This window comes from Prunus mume, linkage group LG5, assembly GCF_029339155.1.
Source record: "Prunus mume cultivar Tortuosa linkage group LG5, ASM2933915v1, whole genome shotgun sequence".
NCBI classification, from domain to species: domain Eukaryota; kingdom Viridiplantae; phylum Streptophyta; class Magnoliopsida; order Rosales; family Rosaceae; genus Prunus; species Prunus mume.
Window position 1 is genome coordinate 6,355,843 of NC_142702.1, and position 16,873 is coordinate 6,372,715.

The 16,873-nt window shown below is 38.2% G+C and overlaps 1 protein-coding gene and 1 pseudogene across 18 annotated transcripts; one reads left to right on the top strand and one right to left on the bottom strand.

The window, feature by feature from the left end:
* Positions 1 to 87: 87 nt before the first annotated feature.
* Positions 88 to 9,715, top strand: LOC103330821 (putative disease resistance RPP13-like protein 1 pseudogene; annotated as a pseudogene). 16 transcript variants are annotated; one of them, XR_016127371.1, is made up of 9 exons: positions 88 to 4,230; positions 4,308 to 5,524; positions 6,630 to 7,005; positions 7,174 to 7,227; positions 7,382 to 7,635; positions 7,743 to 7,800; positions 8,086 to 8,439; positions 8,801 to 9,000; positions 9,394 to 9,715. The product of XR_016127371.1 is annotated as a putative disease resistance RPP13-like protein 1 pseudogene, transcript variant X2 (transcript). The 16 variants fall into 16 exon arrangements; XR_016127372.1 differs by having other exon boundaries at positions 7,177 to 7,227; XR_016127380.1 differs by lacking the exon at positions 7,174 to 7,227 and adding an exon at positions 9,141 to 9,251.
* Positions 9,716 to 11,391: 1,676 nt separating this feature from the next.
* Positions 11,392 to 14,517, bottom strand: BUG22 (cilia/flagella-associated protein). 2 transcript variants are annotated; one of them, XM_008233419.3, is made up of 6 exons: positions 14,358 to 14,517; positions 13,882 to 13,956; positions 13,756 to 13,787; positions 12,817 to 13,058; positions 11,765 to 12,001; positions 11,392 to 11,663 (listed from the first exon to the last, which is right to left on the bottom strand). In XM_008233419.3, the coding sequence occupies exons 2-6, from the start codon at positions 13,932 to 13,934 to the stop codon at positions 11,655 to 11,657; spliced, it is 573 nt and encodes a 190-aa protein (XP_008231641.1). In that variant the 5' UTR covers positions 13,935 to 13,956; positions 14,358 to 14,517; the 3' UTR covers positions 11,392 to 11,654. The 2 variants fall into 2 exon arrangements, with proteins under 2 accessions (XP_008231641.1, XP_088909706.1); XM_089053580.1 differs by lacking the exon at positions 11,392 to 11,663 and having other exon boundaries at positions 12,813 to 13,058; positions 14,358 to 14,515.
* Between the last annotated feature and the right edge of the window lie 2,356 nt (positions 14,518 to 16,873).

The window sequence follows — 16,873 nt, forward strand, 5'->3', positions numbered from 1 at the left end:
AAAAAGTCCAACCTAATCGTATATCGTTTCAGACTATAGTTCTCTATTGGCCACCCAATTTGAAGTCAACCCACAAATCTTATTGGTCCTACCCACAAATCTTATTGGTCCTACGAATTAGTAGAATATGAAACTATAATAACACAAATTGAAATAAACAAACATAAAAACAATAATACAGTACTTAGTGTTTCTTTGTTTTCATCCTTACCTGTATTCCCAATATCAAAAAGCTTTCATACTTCCAGACCTGTGTTGCTTTGCATTACCCTAATCGTTTGCAGACCAGAGAGATGGCTGGAGCTTTGATCGGAGAGGCTTTTATCTCTGCTTCCATCCAGGTGTTGTGTGACAGAATTACTTCACGCGAGTTCATCGACTTATTTCGGCAGAAGAAACTGGATCAACCTCTCCTCATGAAACTGAAGGTGACACTGTTGACCTTGAACGCAGTGCTTAATGATGCAGAGGAGAAGCAAATAGAGAACCCGGCTGTGAGAGAGTGGCTTGACGAGCTCAAGCATGCTGTCTTTGATGCGGAGGACTTACTGGATGAGATCAACTATGAAGCTTTGCAATGCAAGCTCGAAGGTGAAGGTCAAATCAACAATTTAACCAATAAGGTGTGGAACTTCCTATCTACTTCTCATAACCATTTTTATCAGAGCATGAATGTTAAGATACAAGAGTTGTTACAAAGATTAGAAGACTTTGTACAGCTGAAAAGTGCTCTTGGTCTGAGAGAAGATGTTGGGAGGAAGGTTTCACAAAAAACTCCAACAACTTCCTTGGTTCATGAACCTTGTGTGTATGGTAGAGATGAAGTCAAAGAAAATTTATCAAAATTGTTGTTATCCGATGACGCAAGTAAGGATGATGTGGCTGTGATTGCCATTGTTGGAATGGGTGGAGTTGGCAAGACAACCCTTGCTCGAATGCTTTACAATGACCGTAAGGTGGAAGAACATTTTACACTTAAAGCTTGGGCTTGTGTTTCAGAAGACTATGATGCTATTAGGGTAACTAAAACTCTTCTTGAGTCAGTTACCTTAAAACCTTGTACAATGACAGATCTTAATTTGCTTCAAGTTCAACTAAGAGAACAACTGAAGGGAAGAAAATTTTTATTTGTGTTGGATGACATATGGAATGAGAAATATACTGATTGGAAGTGCCTCCAAAGTCCTTTTACTTCAGGGGCAAGGGGAAGTAAAGTCATTGTAACAACAAGGAACAAAAATGTAGCATCATCCATGCAAAATGTTCCTATTCAATCCCTGGAACCATTATCCCATGAAGATTGTTGGATGTTACTTGCAAAACATGCTTTTGGAAATGAAAACTCTAGTGCACATCCAAACTTGGAAGAAATTGGCAAGCAAATTGCACGCAAGTGCAAAGGGTTGCCTTTAGCTGCACAAACACTTGGCGGTGTGTTACGGTGCAAACTAGATTTCGAGGCATGGAACAGAGTATTAAATAGCAGCATTTGGGAGTTACCTTATGAGAAAAGTGATATTCTTCCTGCTCTAGGATTGAGTTACCATTATCTTCCAGCCAAGTTAAAACGATGCTTTGTTTATTGTTCAATTTTTCCAAAGGACTATGAATTCAATATAGAAGATGTGGTTTTTCTTTGGATGGGAGAAGGTTTAATTCACCAAGCTGAGGATGGAAAAAGCCTCGAAGAGGTTGCTAAGGAACATTTTGATGAATTGTTATCCCGATCTTTGTTTCAACCGTCGGGGAAATCAAGTTTCACAATGCATGATCTCATCAGTGACTTAGCTATGTTCATGTCTAAGGGATTTTGTTCTAGGTTGGAAGTGAGGGAATCACATGAAATAGAAAGAGTTCGTCATTTGTCATATGCAAGGGAAGAATTTGATGTTGCTTATAAATTTGACCCATTAAAGGGGGATAAGTGTTTGCGGACCTTCTTGCCTACCTCTTTGAATCCATACGAAAAGTGTTATCTAAGTAAACAGGTTCTACAAGTTTTGTTGCCATCACTAAGATGTTTACGGGTCTTATCGTTGTCACGTTATAAGAATGTCACTGTATTACCTGATTCTATTGAAAATCTCATTCACTTGCGATACTTGGATCTCTCCTATACTGCACTTGAAAGGTTACCTGGTGTTCTTTGCGGTCTTTACAATTTGCAGACGTTAATATTGTCACATTGTTCCTCTCTCGTCGAATTGCCATATATGAGAAAATTGATAAATTTACAGAAATTAATGTTAACAGGCTGCAAGTCTCTTACTAAATTGCCCGTAGATATGAGAGAATTGATTAATTTGCATCATCTTGATGTCAGTGGAACTAAGATTGTAGAGATGCCAGTGCAAATGGGTAGACTAAAAAGTTTGAGAACATTGGCTGCTTTTGTAGTCGGGAAATCTACTGGGCCGAGCATTGGAGAATTGAGGGAGCTGCCACAGCTTCGAGGAAAGCTTTCAATATTGAAACTGCAAAATGTAGTTGATGCTAGGGATGCCTTGCAAGGCAATTTGAAGGATAAGAAAGATCTAAAAGAGTTAAAGTTGGAATGGAGTGATGAGGATGCAGATGATTCCCTAAAGGAGAAAGATGTACTTGACAAGCTCCAACCTTGCGTGAATTTGGAGAAACTAACCATTAGATCCTATGGTGGAACCCAATTCCCTAATTGGTTAGGAGACTCGTCCTTCTCCAACATACAAGTCATGTGTCTCAAAGATTGTAGCTACTGTTGGTTGATGCCACCAATTGGGCGGCTACCTGCTCTCAAGAAGCTCAAAATAAAAAGGATGAAACTTGTTAAGACGATTGGTGTTGAGTTCTATGGAAGAACTGAAGGTTCTCCAATTCAGCCATTTCAATCTCTGGAGAAGCTGCAGTTTGGGGAAATGGCAGAGTGGGAGGAATGGGTACCAAGTGGAAGTGGAAGTGGAGGTGAATATGGTCCAGACTTTCCTCGTCTCAAGGAGCTGATTCTAAAAGATTGTCCGAAGCTTAGAGGAAGCTTGCCCTTGGCTTGTCATCTGCCTTGCTTGAAGAAGCTTTGGGTGTCTGGGTGTGAGGTTTTACATGATCAAAGGGCCACCACTACTACTACTTCTAGTCTTAAAATGGACTCATACAAATCTCTTGAAGAATTGTTAATCCACGAAACAGGTCTGTTATCATTCCCAGAGATACTATTGCCCAACCTCAATCGTCTTCAACATTTGAGTCTCTGTGATTGTCCAAACCTGTTGTCGTTCCCTGAAGATGGTCTACCCACTACGTTGATATCACTTGAGATAGTCAATTGTAGGAGATTAGAATTCTTACCTTATGAGATGATGGGCAAGTTGACCTCGCTTGACAATTTGCGGATATATTATAGCTGTGAATCAATGAGGTCCTTTCCGTTGGGCTTTTTTCCCAAATTGACGTCGCTTTACATTTGGGAGTGTGAGAATCTGGAATCCCTTTCCGTTGAAGAAGGAGTTGTTGAGAATCTCAGTCATCTCAGAACTTTGTATATCACAGGCTGTGCAAAGTTGGTGTGTTTTCCCCAGGGAGAATTGCCCGCTCCCAACTTGAATGACTTTACAGTCGGTGAATGCGAGAATTTGCAGTCATTGCCCGAACGCATTCACACCCTCACAGGCCTTCGACATTTGGGGATAAGGGGTCTTCCAAATCTTGAGTCATTTGCAGAAGATGGGGGTTTGCCCCCCAATCTCCGAGTTTTTCGCCTTGAGAATTGTGAGAGACTGAGGCTTTCATCAGTGGGAGAGTACTGGGGTTTGCAAGGACTTGTCTCCCTTGAAGAAATTAGAATTGGTGGTAGGGGAAGTGGGGATATCTTGGAGACGTTGCTTATGGAACAGCTGCTCCCTACTACACTTCGCACTCTACGCATCTGGGGACTTTCAAGTATGAAATCTTTGGATGGTAAGGGACTTGGACACCTCACTTCTCTTCAAAGCCTACATATTAGTGGGTGTGACAGTATCCAATTCCTGCCAGAAGAGGGTTTGCCGCCATCTCTTTCTTTCTTGAGAATCTCCCAATGTTCTGCCCTGGAGAAAAGGTATCAGAATAAGGCTGGAGAAGATTGGGCCAAGATATCTCACATTCCTTGCATCAGGATAAATGATGAGGTCACTATATGATATGAGTTCTCAAAACTCTCTCACATAGACGAAGTACTGTTTTTTGATATTTCACTCTCAACTCTGAAATCAAAGTCAGGTATTTACTTCAAATCATTCCTTGAGCTGCAGAAGTTCTATTCAATGAGACTTAAGATGTTGTATGTATACTTGCAGACTTGAGAAGTTTTCCCATTTTTGGAGGTCAAAGCAACGTGTGAAGGCAACCATGAATGATTTCAGAGTCGATGCTGATGGTGTAATCATAGATGTCATCTTAGCTGCTTACTTCACTGTAAACACCTTTCTCTGCTCTCTTCTGTAAGGGTCTACACAGATTAATTTTTTAGCAAGATTTAATGTGGCTCACTTTTTTTTTGTTGCTTGTTCATTTAGAATCCTATTACCTTCAATTTTTATTTATTTATTCCAATTTGGATTGGTAGGATCAGGCCAAGCAGGTTCATACATTACATGCATTACGGCATCAGCATTTCAAACAGAAAATTGGCCTTGAATTGTCTTCTGATATGACTCAAATATACACTGTGCTTTTGAACACTCAAATTGACATAGATTGTTTTTCTGTGGATGCCACCGTTTATTTATTGTATTTGAACACTCAATTGAAGTAGATAGTTTTGTGTGTTATTTATTGTCATTTCTTGTGTCCTTTGCTTCATTTCTGTCCGTTGCTTAGTTAAATCTGTCCTTCAGCGGTTCAAGTTGAGGCTGGCGTCGAACAAGGATTAGGTTAGCTGTGTAATTCGCAGTAAATTCATCGTAGAAAAGCATCTGTTGGATACGTCCCCTCTTCTATTCTATGTAATAGAATAGGGCGGCTTGCTCTGACCAAGACTCCACTTTTTGCTCCCCCCATGGAGAGTATGATTTCCTGGAATGTATATAGACCCAAAAAGGGAATGCAGGGATAGGAATAGGAGTTATAGTACCATTGGAAGAAGGGGCACCTGTGGGAACATCTCTACTGACATACCATTTCAATAGTACGGGTGCTGCCGTGCCACACAACCATGAAAATAATGAAAAAGAAAAAGTAAACGCCTGTATATGATTCTTTAGATTAATGGTAGTTTTCATATCAGCTGGAACCTTTCTGACTGTACGATGTAAGTAATTATTCTCTTATTGTTTTCCTACTGTTAAAACTTAAAAGGAGCCAGCCACAGAATAAAAATTTACGGATGGGAGCCATTCTTATTTCATACAATTTTTCTAAAGTGTGCATTCATCCCATTCTTCTTCAACAACGGGGGAATTTATACTTGTCGCATGGTTCAAAGGAGGCACCTTTCCTTTGCCCTATTTCCCTTGTCCATCTGCTGCTTCATTGCCTAGTAGCTTTATCTATATGGTTGCAGCTGGTTAAGAAGGTAAGAATGAGTTGGTTTAACCCTGCTTCCTATAATGCATTGTTGTGTAAAGCTTAAATTTTTTTGGTGGAAAGAAGAGGGCTATGGCTTTTGGGGAATGTGATGAATGCCAAGTTAAGAGAGGGTGTTGATCACTTGTAGGAGAGTGTTCATTTCTCGCGCACCTGATTGGACTCTGTATCTTTGGAGTTTAGGGATTTTTCTTTCTCTGTCATCCACTCAAATAGGCAAGCTGCAGTAGTTTTGACTTTTTTTATATATAGATATTTAGTTATATACCGATTCTTAGCACAAAAACTATAAATAAACTCTATACAATTTAATTTCTATAAACAAACCCCAAAAATAACAGCTGGCCCTTTTGAATTTAATTTTGATTATTAAATTACTTTGATGCTCTATTGAGTGTTTTGGGCTTTTTTATGAGGTTTTTGGGTTAAGTTTGTTTTAAGAAATCAATGACAATTTTGTAATTTAAAAGAAGTTAAAAGCCTTTTTGTTATGTTGTGAATGGACTTTGGGTGTGTTTCTAAAGTCCATTTCATATAGGGTTTTTTTATAATTTGGGTTCCTATATTGGGTATAATAGTGAATCTCCCTTTTTTTTATGCAATATCGTTTCTGTTTTGTTAATTTGGCGTTTGAGTCTTTCTGTAATTGTTTTTGTTTTGACCTGCTAACGGTGGATACCTTGCCAGCTGTTGCTGTAGTCTTTTATTTTTTAAATGAAAGTTGTGTTTCTCCTTTAATGAAGAAATTTTGTACATGTAAAAAGGTACAAAAGTAGGACTATATAAGTTGAAGGCATGTTACATAACTAGAGGGAAAATATCAATTAATAATCAGTTAACCTATTTTCCTGGCCTAAATCCTGATATCCGGGAGTAGTATCTTCCAACAGTTAACCTATTTTCCTGGCCTAAATCCTGATATCCAGGAGTAGTATCTTCCAACATAATTGAGGTATTCTCATGCTAATTGGCATATTTATTGCATATATATTATCTTTTGTGCAAATGATTTTCTCTTTTTTGTCTCACATATCATTCCTTGAGCTGCAAAGTTCTATTTGATGAGACTTGAGATGTTGTATGTGTACTTGCAGCCTTGAGAAATTTTCCAATGTTCGGAGGTCAAAGCAACTTGTGTAGTTCCACGCATGATTTCAGAGTTCAAGCTGATGGTGTAATCACAGATTCTTTTAGGATCCTATTACCATCAAATTGTTTTATTCCAAATGTGGATGGGCAGGATCAGACCGAGCAACGTACATGACATGCTTCATGTCATCAGCATTTCAGACAGAAAATGGCCCTTGAATTGTCTTCTGAGCCAATGAGTTTTTCTAGTATCTGAAGTGCGAAAATTAATGAATTGATGTGTACAAAGAGTCTTGAACATTTTTTCTTGTTGAATGCTGGAAGTGCCTCTTATAAGTGGCTAGGTTGCAATATGTGGTGTCATCAATGCTCTGCAAAGAGGTTTGTCATCAACTTTGTGCTTGAGATAGATTGTTTTGTCTGTGGATGCCACTGGTTATTTATTGTATTTGAACACTCCATTGAGATATAGATTATTTTGTCTGCATATTGTCACTTCTTGTTCTTCGCTTCATTTCTGTCGGTTGCTTACCTAAATACGCCCTTCAGCAGTTAAAGTTGAGACTGGAGTTGAACAAGGTTAGGTTAGCTGTATAATTCAGGGTAAACGCCTTTTTCTATAAACAATTGTAACTGTCTATATAGATTAATTTGTCAGCATTATTCTACGGTTCATTTAGAATCCTATTATCACCAAAAAAAATAAAAATAAAATTCCTATTATTATTAATTTCCTGATTCCATTTTGGACCTGTAGGAGCAGAGCAGACGAAGCATGTTCATACATGGCATGGCTCAAGACATAATCATTTGAGACTGAAAATCAGCCTTCAACTGTCTGCTGAGTCAATAGACTTCTGTAGAGATCTCAAGTGCAAGGGAAAATTGATGGGTTAACATAAAAGATTCGTGAACATTTTTCTGTTCGAAATTTTCTACTGTTGGCTGGAAATGCTTCTTATAAGTGGCTAAGTTTCAATTATTTTGTGGGATCAAAGGCTCTGCAGAGAGGTAAGAAATCCATCGTCAATTATTTTCTAGAGTATGTTACAACTGGTTGTGGCAACTTTGTTAACGCATAGTTTTAATTTAATTCACTGAGCCTCACATCATTGCAGTTTGCTGACCATGGTGTTGAAAACAAAGGGTGCTGCGCATCAAGTACGAGAAAATCAGGTATTGTAATGTTTTATTCTTGAGAAATTTGGTTTATGTAAATGACAGATTATGTATTATATATAATTATGTGTACACTCCGAACGCCAGTTAGTAAATTAATATGGTGCTAGGTACTTGTTAAGAGTCTGAACCAACTCCGCAGCGTGATCCAATGATTCACATTGAATACTGTGCAGTCATCTAACCGTGATCAAATAAATATGAATGCAATTTCTTCAATACATAATGAAAAGTATGCATATTAACCAGGGAGAGTGTCCAAATTTGGTGCGTTTTCCCCAGGGGGAATTGCCCGCTCCAAACTTGAAGCCGCTTATAATCATTGAATGCGACAATTTGAAGTCATTGCCTGAACGCATTCACACCCTCACAGCCCTACGAGAGTTGAGGATAGAAGGTCTTCCAAATCTTATGTCATTTGCAGAAAGGGGTTTGCCTCCCAATCTCCGACATTTTAGCATTCAGAATTGTGAGAGACTGAGGGTTCTGGTGAGAGAGCACTGGGGTTTGCAACAACTTGTCTCCCTTGAAGAATTTTATATTGGAGGTAGAGCAAGTGATAATATCTTGGAGATGTTGCTCAAGGAACAGCTGCTCCTACCACTCTTCACACTCTAGGCATCAACGAAATTACAGGTCTGAAATCTTTGGACAGAAAGGGACTTAAGACACCTCACTTATCTTCAATGCCTACAAATTGGAAGCTGTACAAGTCTCGAATTTCTGCAACTTCAACACCTCACTTCTATATAGGGAGTTTTACTAAAACACCCAAAATGGAGGTTGAAATTATAAAAAAACCCAACACCCAAAACACTTTATAAACACACCCAAAACCCATCATTACACACACTCAAAACCCATTTATAAATACACCCAAAAAGTTGACTTTGGGGTTGATTTTGGGTGTGTTTCTATGTTTAAATAGTGCTTGAGTTTTTTTATAAATACATGTCTAGGATTGGGTTTATTTATAAATTTGTATTCTATATATTAGGGAGTGTGACCTGCCAAAAGAGAGTTTGCCGCCATCTCTTTCTTCTCTTCAAATAGTAATGTGTTCTGCCCTGTCTAAAAGATATGAGAATAAGACGGGACAAGATTGGGACAACATCTCTCACATTCCTTAACCTGGAGAGACGAAGTACTACTTTTCGATATTTCACTATCAACTCTCAACTCTCAGACCAAACTCAGGTATGTACTTCAAATAACAGGCTTTACTGGTTTTCTTCTAATGGAATATATATTCCTTTTTGTAACCGAAATACAGTTTTAAACTATTTTTATGTCCACAAATTCGTTGAATTACCCCAAATTTGTTGATTTGCCATCAGTTGTGCATCCAATCAATAAATTTTACAGTTGCCAACAAAGCATAGCATATTGATTGAATGTTCTTCCCAGATCATGGTTTCTGTTCTTCAGGACATCTCTTATAACAATTTGTGCGTAACACAAACACTATCTGATTTCTATTGTTATTTTTCTCAGAAAATTCTCCTTCTGTTTACTTTATTTGTCATTGGGGTTCCTCAATTGATCACAACTTATATCCTATTTCAGTCTCAAATGCTGAATAATTAGTAGTCTTTTTGCAGGACAGCAATCTTCTCTTGGAGAGCTTTTCCCTTGCTAGGTTTCTTTACGTGTCGTCTTCATTTCCAGAAGAGGGTTTACCATTGTATGTAGCTTTTTGTTTGCTAGCAACGGAAAGGTTCAGCTGGCTGGAATATCTCAATTGACAATTTCTTTATAAAAATGTATTTAAGTCTCATTTGAGCTAGTTTAAATTGTATTCAATGCCTATGGATAACCTGTGAGCTTAAGTTGTGAGATAAAAGTGACACTATATTATTGTTTTTATCTTCTTAAAGATGTGAGCATGATATTTATCATTCATATTGTTGCAGTGCACATTTGTTGCCATTAATTAGTCTTTGGACTTTGCCAGGGACTGCATGTATGTTAGCCATAGTACTTTGTCTTCTGTCGCTGTACCCTTTTATGTTTTCAATGAAACTTGTGTTTCTCTTTTCTTTTTTCTTTTAAACCGAAGTATCAAGGGGCCCCAACTATCAATTAGAAGCAGTTAACCTGTTTTTCTAGCCTGGTTCTTGATTTCTGGGAGAAAAGCTCGGGGTGAGACAGGGATGTTTAATGGTGAAATGGATGTTATTTCTTGTTCGAGCCCGTTCTCAAAGTTCTTGTTTGCAAATGTAAGAGATAAGAGTATTTGGATTGAAAGGAGATGACATGTCTGAGAATAAGCAATCTCTGTTCTTAGATTGATCTGGAGGTGAAATCAGTCATTTTCTTTTCCAATTTAAGCAAATCTGTGTTCTTAGATTCATCTGGTCGTGAAAAGCAGTCAGGGTTTCTTTCAAGAATGCCATCAATTGGAACGTTATAATTGAGAGCAATGCATTCCGACCAAAAAATTGAGAGCTAATTATCAAATTCCTTTGTCGACATAATTGATGGTAAATATACTTCGCAAACACTCAGTGTTGAAGAATATAAGTCTCTCATCAGAAACTTAACTAAATAAAATATAAGATATAATGAATGGTTTCACTACTAATATCATCGAGGCCCTTTGTATAAAATCTCATGTATGCTAAACAAATGGTTAAGTTAAGGATGATATCAATGTTGCTAATTAGAGCTGGGCATATGGGACCGAAAACCGTCCAAAAAGGCCGAATCAAACTGATCGGTCCGGTTTGATTTGGTTTTTTTCCTTCTCTTTTTGGTCAGCGGTGCATGAACCGGACCGAACCGGTGGTCATGGTTCGGCGTTCGGTTCTTAATTTTAAAAACTATCGGTTAACTGAACCAAATCGAATATGTTAAATTATATGTAATTAAATAATTATAATACATGTGAATGGTGAATAATGCATATGGTTTACTTTGAAACTTTGGATGGGTGTGAATGATGAATGATGCATATGTTTTAGTTTGAAAGGATTGATTGAATAAATGAATTTGAATATGTTGTGATGTGAATGGTGAATGAATTTCAAGTAGGTTTTGAATGAATGTTTGAGTTTGAATTGAAAGGATTGATTGAATGAATGCATTTGAATATGTTGTGATGTGAATGGTGAATGAATTTCAAGTAGGTTTTGAACGAATGTTAGAGTCTACATGTTTTCAAGCAAGTTTTGCATCAAACCAAACTAAACCAAACCGAGGTAACCGGTTAACCGAGATGATCGGTTTCCCACCTCATTGGTTCGGCGCACGGTTTGGCCTCATAACCGAACCAAACCAAACCGAGCCCACCCTTAATGCTAATAGTTGGCCAAGGGTCCGTCCCTCTTAAGTCCCTCTTAAATCTTAACACTTAGTACATGAATTTGTGTCAAAATTGACAACCAACCAGAGTTTGGAATTTTTTTTGTCTTTCGAATGAACATTTGAAAGATCATAGAAACTAAACTCATTGTCGGGGAAATGCATCATTTAGCCGCAGCAGAAGTCCAGTTTCTGCTAAGCAATCAACAATCACCATAATTGCAGATGGGGGCTGTGGGGGAGACATACAGGAAGAGGGGTTAAGGGAAAGATATACTGGAAGGATTAATCCAAAAAATATTGCATTTAGTTCTACTTCATGCTTAGACGCATTTTGATTCAGACACAGTACTCTCCAGTCTCCACAAATAGAGTTCGTACATATTTTTACTATGTATGACAGAGATACAAACATGCTCTAGTACAACTGAGTTTTTTTTTTTCTTTTTCCCTTTCTAATTTATATAAAACTGGCACTAGCAAAGATTGCCATCTGAACACTCAAAATCCAGCTCCAATGGGTTTGACCCCTCCTTTGTTGCATCATGTCATGCTTTCTGTGCAGCAAATACATTATTAGCATGTGAGAGAGTGGACAAGAAAACAAAAAGGTACAGAAGCATAATTGTTTTCGTTAAGAGATTGGATCAATCTTTACCTGCATTGGAAGGTACAACTTAAACTCGGGCGGAAGTTCCTCTTCGGAGTACAAGCGGTCAGAGAAATATATCCTCCTGAGGCGGCAATTCGCATGAACCTGAACTCGCAATGTCTCCACATAGTTTGTTCCATAGGCTCTCCTGGTAAAATCGGCTAGATTAAACTGGATTTGATTCCAGCCCTCATCCATCCTCAGTGGCATGGTGCAGATGTATGGCTTCACCCGAGTTACAGCCTACGACACATAAATAAATAAATAAATCCTTGTATTTTTTATCATTTTGATTCTTCTACAGCAGTACAATCACTTCAAATACAAGTATTCTTTAGCAGTCAAAACATCAACACTTCAAACAAAAAGTCATCAGGGTGAGGTACATGGCATTTAAACAATATCGCACATAAAAGATGATAGTAATTAAACTTCAGTAAAGGTTAGCTGATTTCTCAAAATTCCTATGAGTCCAATTTATCCGGCATTTGCAGAAGACACCCTGTTCACTGATAAAACTCAGAAGACAGAATAACAATATACTAAACTATGAATCATTAAGCAACAATCTACTGGAGTGGTCAATGAGTTTTGCATCCTGCACTGCTCGACTCAAAATGGTAGGCAATCTCCGATCAACATCAATGAATTTTTTTTCTCCTGATTCCTGAAGCTGCCAATGGCATATCTAGAAGCCAGATTCCTCTACAACCTTGGACTTAACCTTGGTACATGATTTTTCCCTCAAGTATATACATGTCTTACAAATGCAAGACATCAGGCATAGTTAATATGTTCATAATGCAGCCGGAAAAACTTACAAAAAAAGTCGGCATGAAATATGACCAATTTTACACTACATAGATCTTCAAAGACAACAAAAGAAGCTTAGACTTGCTAGTGAAATAGATACATCTTTGAGAAAAACATATGCAGCAGCCTTCATTACTTACCTGAACATGCCCTGAAATACCAACGGAAAGGAAAAGAAAAGAGAACAAGAAAAACAACCATTATGCAATTGACAAACATCAATAAACATGGGCAAACTTACACACTTGAAAATTGGAAGCTCGAAAACGTCTCCTGACGTTCTTGTCATCCAGAACTTGAATCTCAAATGTGAAATACTTCTTCAGATTCTTTACAATCATAACCAGGAATGGAAGTTTTATACCAAGTGTAGCTGATGGGTCTGCTGGGCAAGTAATATATGTGGACTGGATGTTCGTACCAATTATTTCAAGGACATTGGATTGTATGTCTTCATCCTGTGGTCTTTTAATATGGCCATCGACAACTGCTCAACAAAAGAAAAACATAGAAAAGTCAACCAGTCACTAAGTCATTCCATCATCATGTCAACATCTTAAAGGCATCCGCCTTATACTACGGTCTAAAGTAGAAAAATAGTTATTTCCACTCTAGCGTCAAGTAATGCCCCATCCAATATAAACATCAATTCTACAAACTTTCCAACATGCGCGTGCCTCATTATTTACTATGTCATGAACAGACTTAAAGAGACCCTAAAATTTAATGGTATATCGCAGTGGAAGGGGATCCATCCATTAGAGATTACTAAGTCTTTTAGCTAATGCGCCTATCAGCAGATTAGATGTTCATCAGTCACCAATCTTAACAAAAAGACATGGTGGGTTAACATGGATGTTGTATGACAAGCATGAAACAAAAAGGGATGAATTGCAAAGAATAAGAGAGTATTGAACCATGACTGGGCACCTCCATGTATTAAACTATAAAAAAGCATACAACCAATTTAGTCCTTGTGCTACCACTTCAAACTATTTAGATTTGTAGAAGCTACAGGCACTTCTTTAATTCAGACGATACTTGGGAGAAAATATATAAAAGGCATAAACAACACAGAATAGTCAAAATTGCATCTTACATTGATATTTGAAACAAGTTCAATTTAACAAGCATTTCAAAATTTCATCAACAGGTTTTACATTTCCAAAGCCAAAACCACTCACCTTCTTTATCCCAAATCTGCAACGGTTTGCTCCTACATATTCAAAAGAATGCACAGATTAAAATCAAAGTTACAAGTGCAAGGATAAAAAAAAGATACTCAAACACAAGAGACAGGGACGGCATACCCAAGGCTGTATAGAATTGACAGAAATCCGGATTGAAATGTGTTCTTGAACATTTTTACTTCTTTCTAAACCGAGCTGCAATGAAAGCACAACCATTGTAAGCTATAACTGGACTTAACATTTCTTTTCCTTCTGGTTTTTCGTTCAATTGGAATTGGAAGCCCATTAATATATAACAAAAGCACATAATCTACAAACAAAAAGAAAAAAACAATCTTAACGTTTTAAACTCAAGTATTCTATCAATGGCTGAATATAAATCCCAGTTATCCTTGAAACTAGCAGATGTGTAGAACCCTAGATTATATCATCACAATTTATGGAAGGGGAAACTATAGTAACAACATAAGAACGGCAACCATCTGTTCAACTCCATAGATTTTGAATATCACGTTTGGCCGAGACAAGGAATTTGATCGAATTCCAAATGTCTGTACTTTTAGCTCACAGACAGACAGACACTCAAATATACTTACCCAGGAAAGAGTCGTTTCGACCACAACGCCAATTGCAGGCCTTAAGCTTCTCAAAGCCCCAACCTGATAGACCAATTGCGATTCCCCTCTCTCCCAATCTGTCTCTGTCTCTCACTCTGCAAGCCCTAATTGTCCCGCGTGTGTGCGCTTTTGTTTTGTAAATATTGTCTTGCGTATTTTGTGCATTAGGCCGAATTAGAATTTTTTTTTTTTTGGGAGCAATTTTTATTATTCAGGAAATGTTAGAAAACTCCCCTAAGAGCAGCTCCACTGAGAGCATTTCCAGCAATGCAGGCTGGGCTCGGACTGGAGGGGGTGTTGTAGGCGTTTCCAGCAACAAAATGGAGCCCGGGCAAGAGGTGGGGGCCAGCAGCCTGGGCTGGCCCAAGGTGAGTTTGGCCTGAGTGCTTGCTTGCGGTGGTGACGTCCACGACGACGTCGATGTTTCGATTAAATCAACGCCGCGTACCAACGTTAAAAAAATTTGGCGTGCCTTCACATGCCCGCCAACGGCTATCTTCCACGTGTTTTCTTAAAGTCCGATCCGCTTTTCCATATATCCAACGGCACCATTTTTCGCTAATAAAAAATCGCCACCCCAGCGGCTCTACGCCACGTGGAAGCTTCGGCTCTCCGATTCTCTTTTTCCGAATCCAACGGCGGACAATTTTTGCCCAATAAAAAATGAAAAAAATTTAAAAATATACAAAAAATTCTGAATTTTTTTCTATAAATACCAAACAATACTTGTTTGCCCGTTTTGCGTTTACTCCTGTGATGAAAAGGCAAAGTTCCCCGCTTGAGAACCATAGAGTCAACAAGTCGACTTTCTTTGGTGTGCGAGCGTGCCTTGCTAGTAATAAAATTCTAGCAGACTTAGTTTGGAATAGATAACTTGCGCCCCAAGTTCTGATTTGCAAACAAGCGATTGTGAATTTGGGTGAGGAATATCTCCCAAGTAAGTTCTTTTCTTGCCTCGGTGGTGAGGACTTTAACAATTTATCTCAGTATAAAGAGGTTGTTCTGGCGAGAATGGTTGATGGAATTTAAATGCTTTTTAAGCGAACGCCTTTTACAAAACTATAACAATAAATACTCATGCTAGAGAGATGAAGATACTGATTGGAACTCCATTTATGTCGAGATGGAAGGTTACATTACAAATTTTGGAAAATGCCCGGCCGGATCAGACGCTTGGGAATGTCAATGGCCGGACCATTGACAACTCGATTGCTAAGCTTCAACTATAAATCGATACTAAAGGTTGATTCTGCGAGCTTCAATGTACCTTAAGCTTTGTGAAGCTTCGAGTGAATGCGGCTTTCTCAATCTGCAGGCGTAAGTAGTATTTTGAGGGCTTGATGGGCTAGAGACTGCTGTTTGGTTTTTTGAACAAATTTGTAACGAGAGAAATCTCGTTTTGAATGACTTATTTTCTAAGTCTGAACCTTGGGAATTCTAATCTAAAGCTGGTTTTCACTTGGAATTCAAGTGAGCTTCTGGTTGATTTTGAGTTGTTTGTTTGATTGATGACTTGAGTGTTGGATTGATTGTTGTTGTGTTTTTTTGTTGTTGTTTGTGTTGGTGTCTGGCTCAATGAGCTTTGGTTGCTTCAGTGTTTTGAAGGTTTTTTGAGATCAAGTGATCATTTTGAGTTTTTGTTTTTGATTGATTTTTTGGTTGTCCTTTCCCCTGTTCACTCCTTCTTGTATTTATAGTAAACTGTTTCTTCTCTGGAGTAGGGTGATTGTGTTTATTTATTGGGCGGCAAAGATATTTCCCCCATTTTCCTCTTCTTCTTCAGTTTTGGCAGATAGGCTCTCAGATAGGCAATCACTTCCCTGATTTTCTTGAAAAGGAACCTAATCTCTTTCCCAATTTCAACTGCCCCTTGTGATATTTTACCCGTGATGGTTAGTTTGATTCCTTTTCTGGACAGCTCCCTGCTTTCCTGCTTATCCCTCTCTGAGATTGTAACTTGCTTATCTCCTTGGGAGAATTACCTTCTCTGAAAGGACAGAAGAAAAAATCTCTGAATATACATATATAAGAGGGATTTGATCTTCAGTTCTTCAGAATCAACTTGATGTCATGAACCCTTCAATCACTTCTTCTATGGCAGTTGTCATTGCTGACTTCCGCCATTGCTGACTTTCTTTATCCCAGAGATGTCACATGGGATTGTTCCTATTTCTGGGCTCCCTCTTCCTTTTATATTGGGCCTGTGAGGCCCAAATCATTTGTTTGCTATGATGAGCCTTGGTGGACTCTTACAGTTTTTGGGCTTCCATCTTTTCGCTGGGCTGGGTGTGTCAATTTTTGGCCCAAACAATACTCTTCACTTTTAACACCAACTCCTCATACATTTTCTTCTCCTTCTACTATTATTCACTTTGTACTCAATTTTTTTTTCACTTTCAAGTTGTTTTTTTCTCTATCATATTATGAGTTCTTCTAGTGAAACTGGAGTTAGTTTACTTGCCTTTCATTTCATTGTACCATTAAGTTTGTTTGTT

What these genes read in the sequence shown, in the direction of transcription:
- BUG22 (XM_008233419.3), bottom strand. Translation starts at nt 13,934, where the DNA reads ATGTTCAAGAACACATTTCAATCCGGATTTCTGTCAATTCTATACAGC. An exon ending in TCAATTCTATACAGCCTTGG is followed by an intron (nt 13,788 to 13,881) that starts GTATGCCGTCCC and finishes TTGAATATGTAG; the next exon opens with GAGCAAACCGTTGCAGATTT. An exon ending in TTCGAGCTTCCAATTTTCAA is followed by an intron (nt 12,002 to 12,816) that starts GTGTGTAAGTTT and finishes TATGTGTCGTAG; the next exon opens with GCTGTAACTCGGGTGAAGCC.